The sequence below is a fragment of the Gallus gallus genome, chromosome 1, assembly GCF_016699485.2.
Source record: "Gallus gallus isolate bGalGal1 chromosome 1, bGalGal1.mat.broiler.GRCg7b, whole genome shotgun sequence".
Lineage (NCBI taxonomy): Eukaryota > Metazoa > Chordata > Aves > Galliformes > Phasianidae > Gallus > Gallus gallus.
In genome coordinates, this window is record NC_052532.1 from 99,718,974 (window position 1) to 99,739,105 (window position 20,132).

At 33.7% G+C, this 20,132-nt stretch overlaps 1 protein-coding gene across 1 annotated transcript in view; it reads right to left on the reverse strand.

The window, feature by feature from the left end:
- The window catches only part of TMPRSS15 (transmembrane protease, serine 15), a 56,378-nt gene that overhangs the window by 12,836 nt on the left and 23,410 nt on the right, over positions 1-20,132 (reverse strand). The window contains 10 exon segments of the mRNA XM_015298902.4: positions 147-242; positions 4,999-5,131; positions 7,705-7,815; positions 9,969-10,100; positions 10,544-10,640; positions 10,642-10,670; positions 11,959-12,048; positions 17,612-17,753; positions 18,490-18,640; positions 19,076-19,178. Of these exon segments, the coding sequence (XP_015154388.2) occupies positions 147-242; positions 4,999-5,131; positions 7,705-7,815; positions 9,969-10,100; positions 10,544-10,640; positions 10,642-10,670; positions 11,959-12,048; positions 17,612-17,753; positions 18,490-18,640; positions 19,076-19,178 (1,084 nt within the window).

The window sequence follows — 20,132 nt, forward strand, 5'->3', positions numbered from 1 at the left end:
TGGAATAAAACCTATTTTAATGGTCCTGACCTCATACAGAATCATGTTAGTCTTCAGATAAATATAAGCTAGAAATTATTGTATAAATCGTAGGCACTGTACTTGCAATTATCCTTAGTATGAGGAAGCAACCTCACTCTACTCACTTTTTTGTAAATATTAGGCTGTGATTAGCTACTTCAGCGATGCTGGCAAATGGACCTTCTCCAGTGAATGATACAGTTGATGACATATTTGAATTCCTGGAAGGAAAAGACACACATACATATTTTTAGAAATTTATCCTGTTTCATTGGTGGATGACTGTTTGGGAAATGATGATGTTTGTGAAACTAACTGTAGCATTTTTTAAAATGAAATAATGACTGTTTATCTGGAGATGTGTGAGGATTAAAAGTTTCACAGGTTAAAATGTGACTTGCCTAACTTTATTCACTTTATTCTAAGAACTCCAGTGCTATAATTATATTAAAATAGAGAGAAAACAATTATTTTAATGAAAGTAAATTATCAGTTTATCCTCTTTTGTGCCACAATGAATAGTTTGCAATACTTATTCTTAAGTATATGGAGGCAGATGATGGTGGTATGGCAGTAAAGGCTGAAGCTTCTCGACAGTATCCCATTACATGTTGTTGCCGTGTGACAGTTGGCAGCAGAGGGGCAGTGACAAAATGGCGTCTGACATGGAAGTGTGGATAATGTGAAGGTGTGTCATTAAATTCCTCTATGTGAAAAAAATGTCACCCATTGATATTTGTAAACTCTTGCTGAATGTTTATGGAAACCAAACAGTGGATGTGAGCATAGTGAGGTGCTGGGTGGTACATTTCAGCAGTGGTGACAGCAACAGTGGATTGACTCTGCTGGTGCAGATTTTTTATGAGTGCAGCATGCAGACTCTTGTTCATCAATGGTGAAAATGCACAGATAATAATGGTGACTGTGTTGAAAGTTAGTATTTTGTAGCTGTGAATTTATCTATCAAGTGTGCTCTTTAGTTTCTTTAGCTGTTGTAGTTTCTGTGGAAATAAATAGAAGGTATTATTTTTGCAGCAACCTACATAAATGCTGAAATTTCTGGATTACAGGCTGGATCTTTTCTGAGCTTTCCTTTAACAATAGGGACTTTATTTAGCTTCCTCATCTTTCTGAACTAAAATCTAAAGCCTTTTTTTTTTTTTTTTTTAACCTTTGGTAATTTCACTTGATTCATTTGTTTACTTTGAATTCCTGAGATGCACACAGCTGGAGACTCCTAAATGTTATCAGTGATTGCAAAACCAAGCTGTTCTTCTTTCAATTAACATATTGATAAATGATGAGTGTTTCTGTAAGTATAAGAAATCATATACTTTTCCTGGAGCAATGCAGTTTAGTAACAGCAATATCGTTCTGCAGCTTCAGCAATTCCAAGTCACAGCTCTTAAATATTCCTTGATTCAAGGCATTATCCAACACATACATTTGGTGCACTCAAGACAAAATGTTCTAACAAGATTGCTTTGCTAGAACTGATTAGCATTCAAAATACAGTTAGTTTTTAAATGGAGGGAACGATAATGGCATATTATGATAGATTTTAGCTCTACTAATACAGTTTCTTATCATTTCAAAAGGAAGAAAGATTAACACCATGGACCAGATCCTAAAGGTGATGCATAATTTGAGTTTTCACTGGGGATCTACTGTTAATGAAAATGATCTATTAGAAGTATTGAAGGCTGTGACAAAAATGGCCTTATGGAGGCTAACCTACGAGTTAAGTAGCCTTCACTAGCCAGAGTTTACAGAACAATCTTGGGTAAGTTTCTTACACACAGATCTACAGAGATATTTATGGTTTCAGTCTCTATGTCTCTGATATGATCAGTAACAATCAGCAGTACCAAATGTTAGAAAAGATTCGAATAAAGTGGTACATTTCTGAATAATTATTCTGAATAAGAATGCCATTTGTCAATAGCTACATTTTTTTTCTCTTATCTAAAAAATAAAAATAAAAATCCACATGCTTATGTGAAGAAAATATATTTACAGATTTTTCATTTTAATGTTTAATTTTCAGACTGCAGGATATTTGTAATTTGTTTTATTTGTGTTTAAGTCACAGGGTAGTGTTTCTGCTTTGTCCACTGGTTTTATGACAAACACAAAAGCACTAAAGCATTGCAGCAAATTGTCAATAGGGAACACTTAGTATAAAATAAAAGCTTTGTTCACACGTGGATTCATATGAAGAACAACTATTTTCTAAATGCTGATGTGCATACAGTATTTTTATGAGAAATCATGCAAATAGAAAATAAAAATAACCTCTCTATGCTTTCTTGATTTGAAGAGAAGCCTCTTATAAGGGGATTTAAACAAAGGTTGCTCACAGTTTCTGAACCTGAATGAAGCTGTGGACCTAAAAATCCCCAAAAAACCTTTGAAACTCCTCCTGTGGCTTCCAGGTGACAACTGACATGACATTAAGTCTATCTCCAAGTTATCAGGCCTGTCCTCATTCTGCCTGCAAACACAGCCTCAATACACTGAGAAACAGGTTCCTTTCTACATCTAGCCAATTACTTTTATAGGATTTTGGCACACTGGAAAGCCTGGGTCTGGCCGTCAAAAGTCAAAAGGATTTTCCCTGGCATTTCTAGTAGCTAGTCATGTAGCTACTACTGACTGTTGACTAGTGGAGTAAATGAAAATGTAAGTGACCTGGGCATCTCAAACATGAAATTTTATTTCAGTTAATTAATTCTCAAGAATTTTATGAGTTCATGAATAAAACAGGTTGCAGGTCTGCTAATGCTGGTCCCAAAGAAACAAATATGTTTGAAACCAGACAAATAAAAAGGTAGAAAGTTCAATGTCTTATCTTATGGCTTGAAGAAAAGCAATGCTAACAACAACAATAATCAGGCATGGCAGTGTCATGCACACAGTCACGAAGCGCATGCTGAACAAAGGATTCTTCTTCAGGTTTCTCAGTTCCACCACTTTGTGCTCCTTTTACTCTGGACTCACTAAGAGTATTTGTGAATTATTTTCCTAACCTATATTTTTGTAGATGAACACATGGGCATCACTCCAGATTTCCCTGTTTGGCACATATCACAAATACAACAGCTGCATACTTGAAGAATGGAGGCAAAAGGATTCTGATGTGTGATATACTTGAGTCTGTTTGAACATTACACTTTCTAGCTCAGCTACATAAATAATCATCATATGCTGCAGGGCATCATTTCACTCCTTTTCATAAAATAAAATAAACAGTAGAGGAGACTAGTGAATGCATAAACAGATAATAGCAAAAGTAAATAATTCCAGATGAATTTTAGCCTCTTTCTCTGATAATGCATGGTTCCAGGTAATTATTCAGTAGAGCAGCATGAGCTACAGCCTACCAAAGACCTCTTATTACAAACACTCATTTACTAACAAACATGGTGCTAGTTGTTAACAAATATGCTGCTGCAAGGAGATAGATTCAAAGAAGGTATAAATAGCGCGATGTTTAAGGGATTTCTATATATGTGTTTCATTCTACTATCAGGATTTTTAACAGAATTGGCAGCATCGGAGGTGATGCAATTTAGTTATAAAAACAGTATTTTTAAAAAACAGTGGGAATAGGTAATAATCTGAGCAATGGAATGACAACTAACCATGAAACTTAAAAGATTTTTTTTTTTGCATTTGACACTATTGTAGAGACAAACTCTGAAATATTTTGCTACAGAATGTTATTGAGACAGCAGCATAAGTAATTTTAAAATGTCATGGAAAACAAAGTTCAGTGAAGCCGATCAATTATTGAAATATAAACTAAATCATTAGACGACAAAATGACTAGTATCCAAAAGTTATAGAGGAAAAAGAGGCAACGGCAGGCAGGGAGAAACAGGGAAAGGAAGAAAGCTAATGGCCATTGTAAATGGTTGAGGTATCCGACTCAAAGAACATTTAGTCATATTTCTATGTCCTTATATACATGCATAAAAAAGATAACTACATACCTATATTACAATGAGGATTTGTGCATCTGATATGTATATAAAAGCAGTACTTAACCAAAGGATATAAGAATAAAACAGTACCTATTCATTGGATGATTAAAAATGCTTTCAAATAGCATTCTGTCTTTTTCCTAACCCTTCTTACTTTGTCATTTCTACAGTTAATTTATGAGACAGGCATTTGCAGGCATCTTGCTTTTGTTAGAAAGCAACATAATAAACTGCAAGCTAAGAATTTCATTTGATTATTACTTGAGTAAATTACATTCCCTAAAAACCTCAGCACTGTAGGAAAGACATTTATTATTCATTGGATGGCAGTGAAATTTCATGCAGTGTAAGTGGGGCCAGAATTCGGGCCATAAATTTTTGTAAAAATATAACACTACTGCACTAAACTCTCCTCGTCTCTTCCCTGGAAATTCTGCTGAACAGTAGCAACTGAAGACAAATATGCTTTTTCAATCATATGCTTCCCTCCTTCCTCCAGCCCCAAACACACCTCAAGAGAAATAGCTTCCTACCCCAAAACTCATGTTTAATGATAGGTATGAAATGTTTTGGGAGCCCTGTACTCAAGTGGTTATCTTAAATTTACTTGAAATGAACATCAGCATGACAGTAAAGTAGCCAAGGCTCCTGTTTTCTCCAGATTTAATTTTGTGCTGTGCACAAAAATGAAGACATAAATGATGACACAGTGATAAAAGACCAACGCTTCCACGTGAGTCTCCAATATGTGCTTTCATACTTACTCTGCTGTATTCAGAGTTAGCAATACAGTGATGAATGATGTAAAAATAAGCATTGTGACACGTACACATTTGTTCACCGATTTGGAGCTTCATTTACTACAGAAAAGTATATTTGTTTCAGTTTTTATAGGTGGTAACAACACCACTAAAATGATGGAAAAAACATAAATTCACAAACTCAGCAAAGCTTCAAACAAGATACAAGAGCATTTAATATTTTCACTCACCCCAATCCCAGCTGCTGGCAAACACTGTCTGAAATCTTTTCATTCCAATCATCTGCACATGCCAGGTGCCATGCCTTCCCAATCCTGACCTGTACCAGTCCTTCAGTGCTTGCAGAGCCATTAAGCAATCTCACTGTAGACCAAAATGGACAGAAGCATTTTAGACAGGTTATTAAAATGCAAAGCAAAACCACCCGCACCAAAAAAACAACTCAGTATACACAGATTTATTACTGCCAGCAAAGAACAAAAAAAAAATAATATTGTTAAGATGCACTACAGCAGTAATAAACCCAGCATGTCCAGGTTGTTGCGTTCCTATAGGGAGGAAACGTTATCTTCTTCTATATTTCTGCCACAGGGCAGTTTCATAGCTTGTATTTTGCAAGCATCTCATGAAAAGAAAACAAATAGTACATTTTCCATACACTCTAAACAATGTTTATTCTTAGCCAGCACTGTGTAATTTCCAACTGCTGTGTGAGGTTTTATCTATACAGTGGTCAGTAACAGTGACTGGAAATAAAGTTTAAAACCAGAGCTAACTGAAAAATAGGATTTTCCAGTTTCAGTTGCTATGAGAACTTTCGTTTTCATTGGAGCTTATGTTAAGACAATAGCAATAAAGCTCTCTGAAAAACAATATTTCCGTCAAAAGTTTTTCCAAAAGAGAGTATTCAGAAGAAAAATTTATAAAATCATCAATAATGTGGTGAAAAATTTTATGCTATTGGCATGGTGACTGAGGAATTTGGAGTAGAAGGTCAGTGTCTATGGAACAGTTATTGCCAGCATGAAGGAAAAAAAATGCGAGATATTTGTAATTTACTGCTTACTGATGTTTTAAAAATAGAATTAGCTCTCCAGAAAACTATTTTCCATTGCTTTTCCCACAATAATTAAAGCTTACCCATAAATAAACAAACAGATAAATAAATAAATATTTAGGAATGCCTCTTTGAAACCCAGAGCACATGAATGAAGTGATATATAGGAGTAGATTAATGGTAAACCTCAATCACACTAAATTTTGGAGCACTATTAAAAATCTCAGAAGTGCGTGCAGTGTGAGATTTCTCCAACTTATTTTTGACACCTTTCCTCTCTCCTATTTTAACTATAATTCCTCTTCCTTTCTCCCATCACTTCCACATTCATCTCCAAATACACTTCTGTTAAGCAATGAGACTTACTGAGCCCTCAAAAAGTATTTAATTCAAAAGTTCATATACTTTAGAACTGCCCAAATGAAGGCATATGCTATGTCTTTCCTTTGCTGTCCACGGAGAGTTTCAGAAGTTGGGAGTATTTGAAAATGCCAGTTTATTTAGTTTAAAATGGTAGGTATGATAAGAAATTGAAATTGGTTCAGGAAAAGGAGCAAGTATTTTGGACACTGAGAAGACTCAATGTGATGGCATCTAATTAAAATTACATTTTATTTTAAAGATTAGATTGATTCAGCCAACTTTTGGACTAAACGGGTTTTTGGAAACAATTCTGCCAACCCTTTAATGGGAGGTAATTTGTTAAGAAGGAATAGACAATCTATGGCAAAATAAATCTTTGGGAAAATGTACAAAATGTTAATGTAGGTGATGGTAATTTCTCCAGATCTTCTTCAGCAATGTCTGGTAAAAAACTTTCCAGGTCCTCTTTGCTTAAGAAGAAGCTGAAATAAATTTTATTTTGTTCACTTTAAAATGCAGGATATTATTGCAACAAAATAGCTGAAGCATTAATGTGAAGACTGAATTTGGGCTTTCATACATATACGTATGCATATAAAATATGTTGAAATCAGTAAGAACTGTCAGCATACACCTAAGGACAAATCTGAAGCACAGAAGTCCTCCTTAAAACAAAGGCAGATGATGATGTATTGAGCTTAAAAGCCTGCTTTTAACTTTCCCATTAGTGTTCCATAATACATTGTCAGAAAAGCACTTTGTCAGGAACAGTAATTTGGTTTCTGCTCTAGGCCCAACATGATTTTAACATCAGTTTTACATTTAAGTTGTTGTTTAGGGAATATTATTTCTGTGTTATGTGAAATGAAGCCATATGTTGTAAATGTAAATTTTGGAGACGACCATTTTATTAGAAGATTAAGCAACAGTAGCTATTGCTTCTCCTGTTGTAGGAATCTGCACATTCACAGTGAGCAACAGATACCACTTTTGTAGCTGTGCCATACCCTCACCCTGTGGCAGTGCCTGAATGATATGAAGTCCAAGCAGTCTGGAGGATGCTGCGTGCTGCAGTTTGACTTCTCACTCACAGAAGTATTTGAGAGTTTCCATCAAGAATATTTAATCCTTACCCCACACTACAGCATTTATACTGCTATTAATCTCAAATTAATTGCAGGAAAATGTGATAAAATTTGGAAATATGAAAGGGATACAGGGGACTGCATGTAATGAGTTTTCATTGTATTTTGAGGTCATTATAAGCAGTCACAGGCTTAAGCATAGAGTAACTTTGTACCTTTACCAGAAATTTCCACCAGATTACATACATTGGCTCAGAAATATGATTTTGCTTTTCTATCCCTGACAAAGCCAACACATACTGATGTGAAAATTTGCATGTCTTGCATGCAGTTGCAGTAGTTTACACAAGCTGTGTTATTGTGCCTGTTTGCCTAGGTAACACCTACTAAATATAAATGCATCCTTTTTCTATGTATGAAGGGAAACTCACTGCACTTTGCTTCATCAGAGCCATCTTCACATTGAGGTACCTTATCACAAAGGTTATCCAATGGTATGCAGTGTCCACTCTGACACTGATATTCTTCAGGTGCACAAGCTCCTAAAGAACAGGAAAGGAAAAAGAAATTGTAATTACTAAGTTAGGTTGATGTTTAATGCAGATCATCCAGTTTACCAGAAAATAAAATTGGTTGGATTATACACAGGACTTTTTCCTAATGCCTTTCTACTTTAATTCTTTATTCTCTATTACCTTGCTTCCCCTTTCATTTTATCTCTTTTTCAGAATAAAGACTATTTTTAGATAAATGGAAGTGAATATATATCACATATAGAGTAAATATAAAGCTATAGTTATTTCTGTGTCCAAGGTGCATTTTTAATAGTGCAATTTATTATGTGGAAGTCTTATTTAAGACAAGACAATTCATCAGCTTCTGAATTTTTAACATCCATATAAAATTATTCATTCGACAGTCAGAATGGACTGTTGCGTAACATGGATACAAAAGAATATGGTTTCTAAACACATTAACTTAGCACAACTGATGCCGGATTTTCCATAGAAATCATTTTGCATGGCTAGATGAGAACAAGATTTTCAAAACTGCCTTTTTAAAAAATCATATTTTATATTATAAAAAAGTGCTTATTGTCAAATTATGTTTCCTTATTAAAATCTCAATATTTCATGCAAAAATAAAATGTGAAGAAAAATCTTCTTTCCTTCTAAAATTCACTTAATGGCAATGCTTTTATCCTTGGACTTGTAGGCTAATGAAATTAGTATGTGTCCTTTGGCTGCAGAGATCATGAATAAGCATAATTCTTTTGGAAATGAAAACCTTTTAATATATTTAAACAGAACTGGCAATGGCCACTTTGAGAACTCTGCCTCACTAAGCTTAATTCTTATTTTACAACAAAATTTCGGCAAAGGTTCATTTTTGCTGAACCAGCTGAAAGAAGTCTTAGCATTGTTGGGCTTAATAAATGTGATAGCGAAGGAAGAAAAAGAAGCAGTAAAATGGGCTTATGCCCATATAAACCTGCATCTCAGTCTTGTACAAGGGGAGATGATTTCGCAACAATAATCAATGATGATGACTTTTTCAGATATTAATAAAATTAATATCTGTTACTGTTTATCTGTAAAAGAGTTGCAGCTCGTTAACATGCCAGAAGATACTTGTCTTTATATTTAAAGAAAAAGAAAAAGTATAGATTCTTGTTTTCTTTCTCTTCATGCATGTGAATGGTACTGCAGCCGTCTCTGAACACACTGCTTTTCCATTCTCTTATTTCTGTTGTCAGACTTCCACAGAAGTAACACAAAACCTTTAGTTAGTTTCAATAAAATTTGTTCTAGAGATAGTATAAGGATTTGTCCTAGTAAGCACACTGCTGTTCCATATACTTTTGTATTTGGCACAGTTCTGCATGTTTTTGAAGAGACACAAAATTTTGCAAATGACAGGTCTAATTGCAATCAAGAAAAACAGAACCATTTAATAAGGGGTCTGAGTAGGACCAGAAACACTGCTGTCCAAATATATAAAAGTACCTTTTCCAAGACCCTTCACATATTAGGTGCACTGCTGGCAAGTTTGCAGAAGACACCAAGCAAAGTAGTGTAGTTGATATAGCAGAAGGAAGGGATCGAAGGGACTTGGAGAAGCTTCAGAAGTGGGCATGCGTAAACCTAATGGGATTCAATATTGCTCTTGGTTGGGGCAATCTCAGATGTGTGTACAGACTGGAAGAACAACTCATTGAGAATAGACCTGCAGAGCACTCATTGAGTGCTCAACTCATTGAGAATAGACCTGCATGGGGGTCCTTGATGAAAAGCTGGCCATGAGCTAGCAGTATGCACTTGTAACTCAGAAGACCAGCTGTCACACATTGATGACATCATAGAATGTGTGACAAAGTGATTGAATAACAGAGCTTTTATAAATAATCATTAATATTTGCCCCCTTAATATTTAAAAGATTTATCAGCCAAAATAATGAGTCAATTTTTCCATGAAGAGAATTAGAGATGGTACAGATACTGATCAATAGGTCATTTTGTAAAGTAACAAAAGTGTCACTTTTTATTCTAGAAAACATGAAGTGCAGATGGATAACTGTTAGTCTTTTTAACTTTTTGCTATTTTTATTAAGGACAGAGAGATACCTTCTATACTGCACTTCAATTGTATTTCAACTCTGGCATAAGCTCTTAAGGACAGGAGATCATACACTTACCTAGATGGTACCCAGTAGTAAAGTTTGCAAGAAATCCCTTACTTGTTGAAAACTTGTCCGTAGAAAGAGTTACTGTCATTTGATTTGTTGTAGAGAAGACATCAGGCAGTGGGTCATTTCCTGTATAGACAGCTGTTCAGGAGAACATGAAGACATTTATGTTATTTTGATCTTATCTGTTTTAAAATGTTTTAGGATTCAATGCAAATACTGCTACTGCATGAATGCAGTTATTTCTTAATACTAAATGCAATAAGATTGCAATGACCAAAGCACAACCCCTAATTTGATACATCAGTAGAGAAAATAAGGTTTGACCAAGACACGACTATGCTTGTCCACAAGCATGAGCAGTCTTATTTACTGAGAAGTTATTTTCTTTTGGATGTATCACATGCTGAACATTCTGGAAATGCAGTGTCATATATGGTATGTTATCTCAAGTTCTTCTAGTTTCTGAGACACATAACTATAAAGAAATGAAGAAGAGAGAATTAATTTCCTTTACATCAGGTCCATCAGTTTGCTTGAGTAGCCTGACTGCATTCATTTTATTACACATAAGCATTACTTGCCCAAAAGTAAGGAATCTTGTCCTCTGCCGTCCCTGACTTCAACTACATCATAAATATTTTCCAGATCAAAAACCTGAAAGTGAAGTTGAATGTTTTTTTCCTTTTTCGGCATTTAAGTACCATATACCTAGAAAATAGTAACACACAAACACAAAAGTCACCTTATTGCTTTTTAGAGTTTACTGTGTAATTTTCACGTTAAAGGAAAAAAAAATCTCAGCAGCAATATTCAGAATCACCCAAGAGATGTAGAACTAACTTTAAAAGCAACTTATCCTGTCAAGACCTAAAATTTAATTGACTCTGGTTCTCTAAAATACCTTTGAAAATTAAATTTAAGCTTCTAAGACATACATACATGCCTTTATTACCATTAATTGCAACTGCAGTTTTCTCTGATGTAAAAAGGGTAATTATTTTGTAAATGTGAAAACATGACAAATAGGTTTGTCATTTAATCCTTATGCTATTTGATAGTAAAATATTTTCTATCATTGTTCACAGAAAACTGCCTCAGTTCTATTCTTTTAACAGAAAACAGGTTAGTTAAAGAAGAAGTATTTGCTTCTGTTTAATCCTCCTTTACTATATTTATTCTGTGTAAGTGAGGATACTATGGACATCTTGCAAAGTTAAAAATAAACAACATAAAACACTTTTCTCACTTCATAGAAGGAAAAATATTTTCTCACTACAATCTCATCTGGGAACTTGTGAAATTAATATCTGGAAATGAGAGCCATATCTCAGATGGGACAGAAACACAGAATAACATTTTTTGTGATTAGCATCACAACACAATTCTACAGTTAAAGGTGAAGTAATAAATAATTGAAATTTAATTAAGAAGAAACAGCAAAGTTCTCTTCCTTGCTTCATCCATCAACTGAACATGGTGTGTCACCTTGAAACACTGTAAGTCTGATTTTCTTCTCATTTTGTCCAACTCAAGCTTAATCTATATCAGGTAACATTAGTAGAATAATGCTGTCTTTTCACCAATATGTTAAAAAAAATTCCACAGAGAAGTAATCATACTTACATCCTTTCACCATAAAAAGGTTGACTATTTGATAGAAATGATGACCAGGTTACTAACCTGGCAAATACATTGATGTGAAATGTTAAAATGCAAACTTTCAGCACTTTGTCTGTTGTATTGACATAAAAATATTTGACATGAAAGATGTGATGCAACCAGCCAGTCTGAAACATAATGGTTATGCCCATTATAATCATTTTTTAATCAACTGGCACAAGATTCCTTAACTTCTGCTAAGTGCCATATACATAGACTTTAGTTAAAAGAGCCCATTGTATTTAGCCAAAGTCTTTTTGGCTTAACAGTAGGAAAGAGCATTTAGAACCATTATACAACTAAACTTTTCCTGAAGACTTGGAGAAGCATAACTTACAAGAGGCTTGATTAGGATAATTGTTTGGAAAATTTTCAGAGCTGAATGTACTGTTTGGCTCCCAGAGTTCAACTGGACCTCCACAGTCAGCTGAAAAAGAGAACATTTTAAAAAAATCCATTACCTTACTGTTGCGATCAGTTGTCTTCAAAGACAATTCGGAAAAAGTAACTTTATGAACAAGATATTTAATATTACCATTGTAAGGACCCAGCTACACTGCTATTGTTATAAAGCTTGAACAATGAATTGTAAGAAGTCACCATCCCAGTAAGGAGCATTGGAGAAGGAAGATGTGTAAGAAATTCATTGTCCTTATCAGTTGCAATTTCTAAGTCAGACTTGCTGACCCATATAATTAATGTCATTTTGTTACCTACAGCTATAGGTGAGTGAAGTGCTAGTGGCAAGGTGTACATCTGCATTCCTGAAGGTGTTATGAAAAGTTATTCCCCATGTAGGCAGTGGAATAACATAATTTCCTTCATATGGTGATTACTGGTCTGCAAACTGTACACGACAGAAAATTGGCTGAAAAGTTTATAATTTAACAGTCAATTAATTTAAAAGCTAGAAAACAAGTATGTAAGACAGGAAGCTCCCTCCTCCCCCTTAATATATGAATAAGCACATATGCCTTGCTTATTTGATTAAACTTTTTGGAGTATTAACAGAGATACTAAAGTATAAAGCCTATTTTGTCAGTTAGAATAAATACTTTGTAGGAAGACCATATGGATCTGTCATTGAAAAAATTAGAATTTATCAAAAAAATTCTTGACAGCAAAATTTTATCTGAAAAAGCCTTCAAATAATTCTAAAAAAAACTGCTTGAGTCTTTACCTTTTCACAGTTCATCTTAGGTAAGAAAGAGTAGTACATTTTCTGATTCCATAATCTTGTAAATTGTATTGATTATTGTTATTACTGCATCTACTACTGTTTAATTCATCAGTTAAACATGAAACTTTCAAGTTAAATTTTTATTTTAAAACAACCGTGTATATTAGCATCTCTAATATTTTCCCCATTTTCCTCACTTTTCCCAGAAAAGTGGTAATAGAGATTTGAAAAAAATTTTTGAACTTTGAGGAACTTAATAAGGATAGATGGAATATAACTTTCCAGAATAATTATAGAATATAAATCTGTGGAGCTTAATGCAAGATTTAAAAGGAGAGAACCTAGAGAAATACTAGTATGCTTTGCACAGGTACTAAGACTTGTCCAAATATACTCTCAGAATGGAGAGCAGTCAGAATGCTGTGCAAGTACTTCTATGAAGAGATGATTTCATGTGTCATTAGTGATCCAGACAACAATAACTGGCACACCCAGTATTTATATACTGTATGAGAGAGTTGTGAAAGGGTCAATACTTTTCTTTTTTAGAGCTATTTCCAATATAAGTCTACATTGAACTGGATGATATTTTCTATGTTTGGCCTGAAAATATGTCTTAATAGCTATGTAGAGATACAACAGTAAAAAAGGTGATAAAAGCGCTTACAGTATCTGCCTCATCTGCTTTGATAACTATGATGATAATATACATAAGCATAATATACAAAATATACAATATAGCATAGCATAATATATAAAAGCTTGTACATATTTTGTAACAGAACATCAAAAGATTGACTACAACAAGACTCATAATTTTTCTATTAGGCAATGTTTTTAGATACATACTCAGCTGAAAGACTGAGCAAATAATATAATATTTAAGTACTTCAAAAAGATATACTGTCATTTTGAGTTCATCAGAAGCATAAAAGTTTTTAATTAGAACTCTTTAAATGGTAAAAATAGCTATCTGTTTTCTCCTTGAAACAACTGCTCCAATAAAAAAGATCTTTGTCCGTATAAACAATTATATGTAAAAGCAACACTTATTTAAAAGCAGGTATTCCAGATATACATATACATACACTCTCACACAAACACAGATAATTCACTGCATTTTATACACTCAATATTCTCTTTCAAGATATAGTAAATAAAATTGGTTTACATCCAAAATGCATCAAATTCGTATCTCAAAATTTTACTTTAAATTGGGAAATGTTATTTATGTTCACTTCAGCTGCACCATCATATTTGCCTACTTTAGTTGCTCTCAATTATCTGTTTCAGGAACAAACACTTCCTCTGTCCCTTTCAGAAATAGAAGTAAAGACAGAAGAATTCTAATGTTTTTTCTTTATTAATTTATTATTATTCCTTTAATTAAATGTTATTTTGTTAACACAGAATTTGGCTAAACATTGCTTTCATTAAGACTTACATATCATGTGTCTTGGTGTGTCTGTCAGAATTACATACTGTGAGGCACTAGCATAAGGACCTCATAATCTACAAGCCTTATTAAGTTTGACAATTGAATCTCACTCAGAGGAAGCATCACTAAATACAAGAAAGATTTGAACTTTCTCACAAGAGCCATCCTACAAAACTTTAATTAGAATTCTGGAAAGATAAATTGAACTCTGAAAGGAAAGCAACTCACTAATAAGTGTGTTACGTTTCAGTTGTATGGGCCAAAATGACAGCTAATTTCTGTAAGTACCTTTAACAACAAAAAAGGTAAATTGGCTTTTGTTATGAAATATTAATGCTCATACAAAAAGACACACAACTACTGTGAAGCTGCATAAAGAGTCGAGTACTCTGCATAGCCAGTACCATCTGATGACATAAGCAGTGTAAAACAAACTTTCTTAATAGCTGACCTTTGGCAATTCATGATGAAATCTGATCTAGCGTTGAGTGAACGCAAGACATGTCAATAATAATCTTTTATCTTGTATGGAAAAACAATGGAAGCAGTTGATTTTACTCATGGAAAAATTGTTTTAAAATAAACATGAATTTATATGGAATTATACTGGATAATATGCCAGATGCTCATTAGAGAACCGAACAGCAATCAACACCAATAATCTTACTTCTTTCAGCTAGCATAATGAAGGATTTTCTCAACACTGTAGAAAATTATATATGACTTTTCTAGAAAGAGAAGGAAAGGAAAGGAAAGGAAAGGAAAGGAAAGGAAAGGAAAGGAAAGGAAAGGAAAGGAAAGGAAAGGAAAGGAAAGGAAAGGAAAGGAAAGGAAAGGAAAGGAAAGGAAAGGAAAGGAAAGGAAAGGAAAGGAAAGGAAAGGAAAGGAAAGGAAAGGAAAGGAAAGGAAAGGAAAGGAAAGGAAAGGAAAGGAAAGGAAAGGAAAGGAAAGAAAAGAAAAGAAAAGAAAAGAAAAGAAAAAAGAAAAGAAAAGAAAAGAAAAGAAAAGAAAAGAAAAGAAAAGAAAAGAAAAGGAATCCTCTGTGCTTTTGCCAAAACATTAATTTATATTGACATAAACATTAAAAGTGTGGAATCTACTCTGTAATTTACACACTATGGTTTGTATTAGAAGACAGGTTATAAATTAATGCAAAGATTAAAGCAATCCTTGCTTTCGATGAAAGTGTAAGCTGACAGTCTTCTGTAAATGACAAAAGGAAATCCAGCTATCCTACCACACACCATGGCAAATAAAATTGGCTTTTCAATAAGCTTTTCTGGCACTGTGAATTATGCCAGTGTTTCTCACTGAAGCTCTAAGTCTAGCAAAGGAAATCGGCTCAATGCAAATTCTTTCATCTCTTGTTTATGGATGTGACATTTGTAGTGAAATCATCAGTGTTAGTAAAGTTGCACTACATCCATCAAAAAAATGTCATGCTTCCTTGAAGATGATTCATAATATTGACATTTTTCAGCAGGTTACAGGCAGCATATACATAGAATGCCTCAACAAAGTCAGAATGCAACCAAGTTAGTTTTTCCTCAGGAACTGCTTAGGTGGCACTTTTACACCATATTGAAGAACAGTATGGATCCTCTTATTCATTTTATATGGAGTTAGTTATATACCACGTGAACACTTCATGCATAAATATTCAGGCCTTACGCTATACTTTGGGTTGAGATCCATAGTTTGAAAACTGTTTCTATGGCATTTTGACAGCAACACTCAGCTACAGCTTACTATAGATACTTTCTATCATTAATCATTTGATTGAAGTTAACTTACAAGTGTATTTATCCACACAACCTGGAAGAGTGCTGGAGATTACATACATCAGCACCTCCCAACAGTTTAATGAAAATTACAGTCAAACTCCAAAACTTACCTGGCTTACCTGTCTGAAATTACTATTGTCAATAACATTTTACTTTGCTAACAGTGACATCTTGTTGGACTTTACTCCCCTTTTTCATGACAGTGTTCTAAAATTTTATTTTGCTCTTACATTTGGAAGAATTGGTTTCCTTTCCTGTTCTGATGCAATAAATTTAGAAGTGGTAGATTTGATAGGATCACAATATTACTACATAGCGCATCAATATGAATATAGTGCAAATAGCCTTTTTCTATCATTTTAATTTTAGACTTCTAATAGCTGTATGCTTTGAAGGGAGCAACTAGCTGCGCCTTGTAAGGGACAGTAGATATAACAGGAGGCAGTTCTGGAACATATTTTCTGATTCAATGATTTCAAGCCTTCTGAGAATAAGTCTAGAAGTCTCTATTTTCCCCCCAAAAGTTCATGTCTCTTCCACATTATTTTACAAAACCTCATCAAATATTTTTATTTTGCCACAACCTCTTTTCATATGTGTATCCATTTTTGAATGTATTTTGAATGTATCTGCATCAGTTTTTGAATGTATGTGGAGCTGCTTACATCATATGGAATTATTCTTCATTATTTTACGTGCATTTTCCAGATTTAAAATGATGCCTATAGGTATTTTTACATACTTTTCCTCAGTAAGATTTTTATAACTGGCTCTGTGAAACGTACGTCTGGATTAATATATGTAGAAACAAAATTCCTCCTATTTCATTAACTTCCAGTTAATGTGGAGAAGATGCACCAGGAAAATCAACTCTCCTCCAGCTTCTGAGATTCAGAAGGGAGGCCAAGGAGACAGTTGGGTGAGTTGAAATGACACTCCTTGTAGCAAGGAAAAAGCTCCATCCACTGTTACTAGAGCCAGCAGCTATTCATCACTGGGAGAAGATTGAGCAAAGCAAGACCGTGTTCAAGAGGGGTCTATATGATGTGCTACAAGATATGGTTTAGTAGCTTAGCACTAGTAATGGTGATAGGAGGATGGTTGGACTAGATCATCTTGTAGGTACTTTCCAACCTTGTGATTCTATGATTCTATGATTCTTTGAAGACTGATAATGTCAGAATTTGGTTTTGGTACATTCGTAATTTATGCAAATATTGAAACCACTTGTTAGATCAGGCAGACAAAGTCCTTTGTTGTTTTTTTTTCCCTGTAATTAGAACTACTAACTCTGTCATTTCTGTTTTCCTACTAAGATTTTTTACAAACCAAATACTGCTCTCTTTTTCCTTCTTAATGTAATGATATCTAGAATGAATAACAACATGGTCACATGCATATTGGAAGATCTCATTCACTGTGAGCCTTGTTCCAGATAAGTACTTAAATTTTGGGTATTAAACAGTTATATAGATAATTTTTTAAACTGTTTGTAAAGCTGAAGGGAGTTTATTATAAATTTTGAGTCACTGAAACACAAATACAGGAGTAAGAATTGATAATCATGAGTAGTTTAGTGTTTACTTACTGGGAACTGAAGCAGTAGTAGTGGCAATTGGAAATGCAGTTGGCTCTACATAATTGCTTTCATTACACTTTCCCTCTGTCAGGCTAATATCATCTAAGGCAATCTCACTTGGAGCAATCCTTGTAAAGGCATCAAATATAACCTGAAATTCATTAGAAAGATGCATATATATATATATATATTAACTTAATGAAACACATTTTATCTTTCTATCCAAGACATTTCAGTCTTCTTTCTTGAATGCTCATTTCCATTATAATCTGAGCTGGTACTACACTCAGAGATGGGTATCAGAGATGAGACAGGATTCCCAGCAACACAAATGCCTACTATGCAAACAGAATGGATCATTCTAAGGAATGCAGAAACTTCATATAAGTGATGAACATAATATGAAACTATTCAATAACTTACATATAAATTAATGTAATTTTTGATACACAACATTCTGTATCACTTACCAGTCCAAACCTTATGATATAACAACTTATCTACATGAAAAATTGCAATTTATCTCTTGTTCATTACTGTGTTTTACTATATATGTATTTAAAGAAATCCTGCTGCCAAGGCATTTGTGCAAAAGACATTTTGATGTCTTTAATGTATATGGTGTAGGTATACTGTATATATATGTAAAGTGTTATAACTCTGTTTTTGAGGTCCCAGAATGCACATTTGCTAGAAATGTGATGCAGCCAGGTCACAGACCTATTCATTTCCTCAGGCAGTGAATGCATCTTTCTGATAGTGCTTTTTAAGCCATTAAAAATACCTATAAAATAAATTTGGAGCTGTGAATCACTGGGTTCATTTGGAAAAAAATTGGCATCAATTAAACAAAAATAAATAAATGAAAGTCTAAATGTTTAACAAACCTTAAAATCAGATGTTTCGTTTAAAGTTACTTGTCCATATATCCAGCTTTTTCCATAGTTTCCTTCTTTCTGTAAAATTATCTTTTCCAGACCATATTCACTTCTTATACTAACACATAAACGGTAAATGTTAGGACTGTACATGTAATACCTAGAGGGGTAAAAACAAAGTTTTCTATTTTTAGAGCAAAATGAAAATTTGTGGAGTAATATCTAACTTTTTAACAATTAGTGTTTCATTTTTCATGATTAAAACTGAAAGTTTTACTTGGTATTTTGCCACATTTTCTGTGGATACTTAGTTAAGCTTTGTGACAAAAACATTTGAGGGGTTCTTAATATTTCTGTGTAGAAATAAATGCTGTGTACAGGGTGAAAAAGAGAATACATCAAAGCTAATTGCAAGATGCAAACCTATAATGGAGTAAAAGTTTTAGAAGTTAAGATTGGTCATGGAAGTCTAAAGAGATGTAGGCTAATACACTGACTTGAACTAATATATATGAAAATAATTATTTAGTTTTATTCTTAAATTAAGTATATGTTTCGGATCTGTTTGTAATATATAGAGATTACATAGCACTACCAAAAACTTAGGCAAGATGGATCTGAAGAGATCAAAGGCAAACTCTGAATTCGAACTCTTCCTTCTTCAACTCCAAGTCCTGTGGGTGTTGAAATATAGAATCCTGCAATATAATGAGCACATTTTAGACAATACAGAACTTTCCTTTTTTTTTCAAATGAGAGTAAGGAGGTTGTTCTTTTTTCTGTCTGTTTAAAAATAGTATTAATAAAATCAAGCACAAATATTTCTAATGGATTGAAATAGTAGCAGTAGAAGTGAACAGTCAACAACATTAAAACGAGCTTTTAAACTTGTTGGACAGTCCTCGGAACTGGAAAGATATGAAATGAGAAGCTAACCCTTCCAAAATCCATGGGAGATCTGCATTTTCTTCAGTAAAGTCAGTTATTAATTTGAGTGATTTCTTCTTAGTTTATAAAGATGCCACCCTGTTTGGCATTGTGGCTTTTCAGAAGAATTTCTCAACATGCCATAGTTTCTATCTACATAATAATGTGAGATATGAGGTGTGTGTTGAGGAGTAAGGGAATGACTATGTGAATATTGTGTAGTGTGAGGAAACATCATAAACAAAGAAAGGTATATTATTTGGAGATTATTCTTTTTTTAGCCTTTCTGAATTTATTCTTTGTAGCTGAGAATTTGAACTTCCTGCTGCAGATATAGAAATATAATATGAGGCCAAGGCTACAGAAGCGTTGTGTTTTATCACATAAAAGTAAAAAAGTAAACAGAGATAAAGTCCTAAAATAAGACTTCTGCCTTATTGAAATCTTGGCTGTAATTTCAGATTTTATTCTGTCTATCTGCCTACGTAGCTAAAACCTGCATATGCAAACATTACATAGAATTTAAAAATAAGCATAATTAATGTACATTATACCACATTGTTATTTATACCTCCAGATTAGCTAGAAGATTCAAGTACATACACACACACACAAATGATGTGAACTCTGATAAAGTTATTTTGTTATAGATGTTCCTGGAGTTTGTTGTACATATGTGTGTTGAAAAATAGTGCTTCTGGTGTATTATTGTAACTAGGAACACA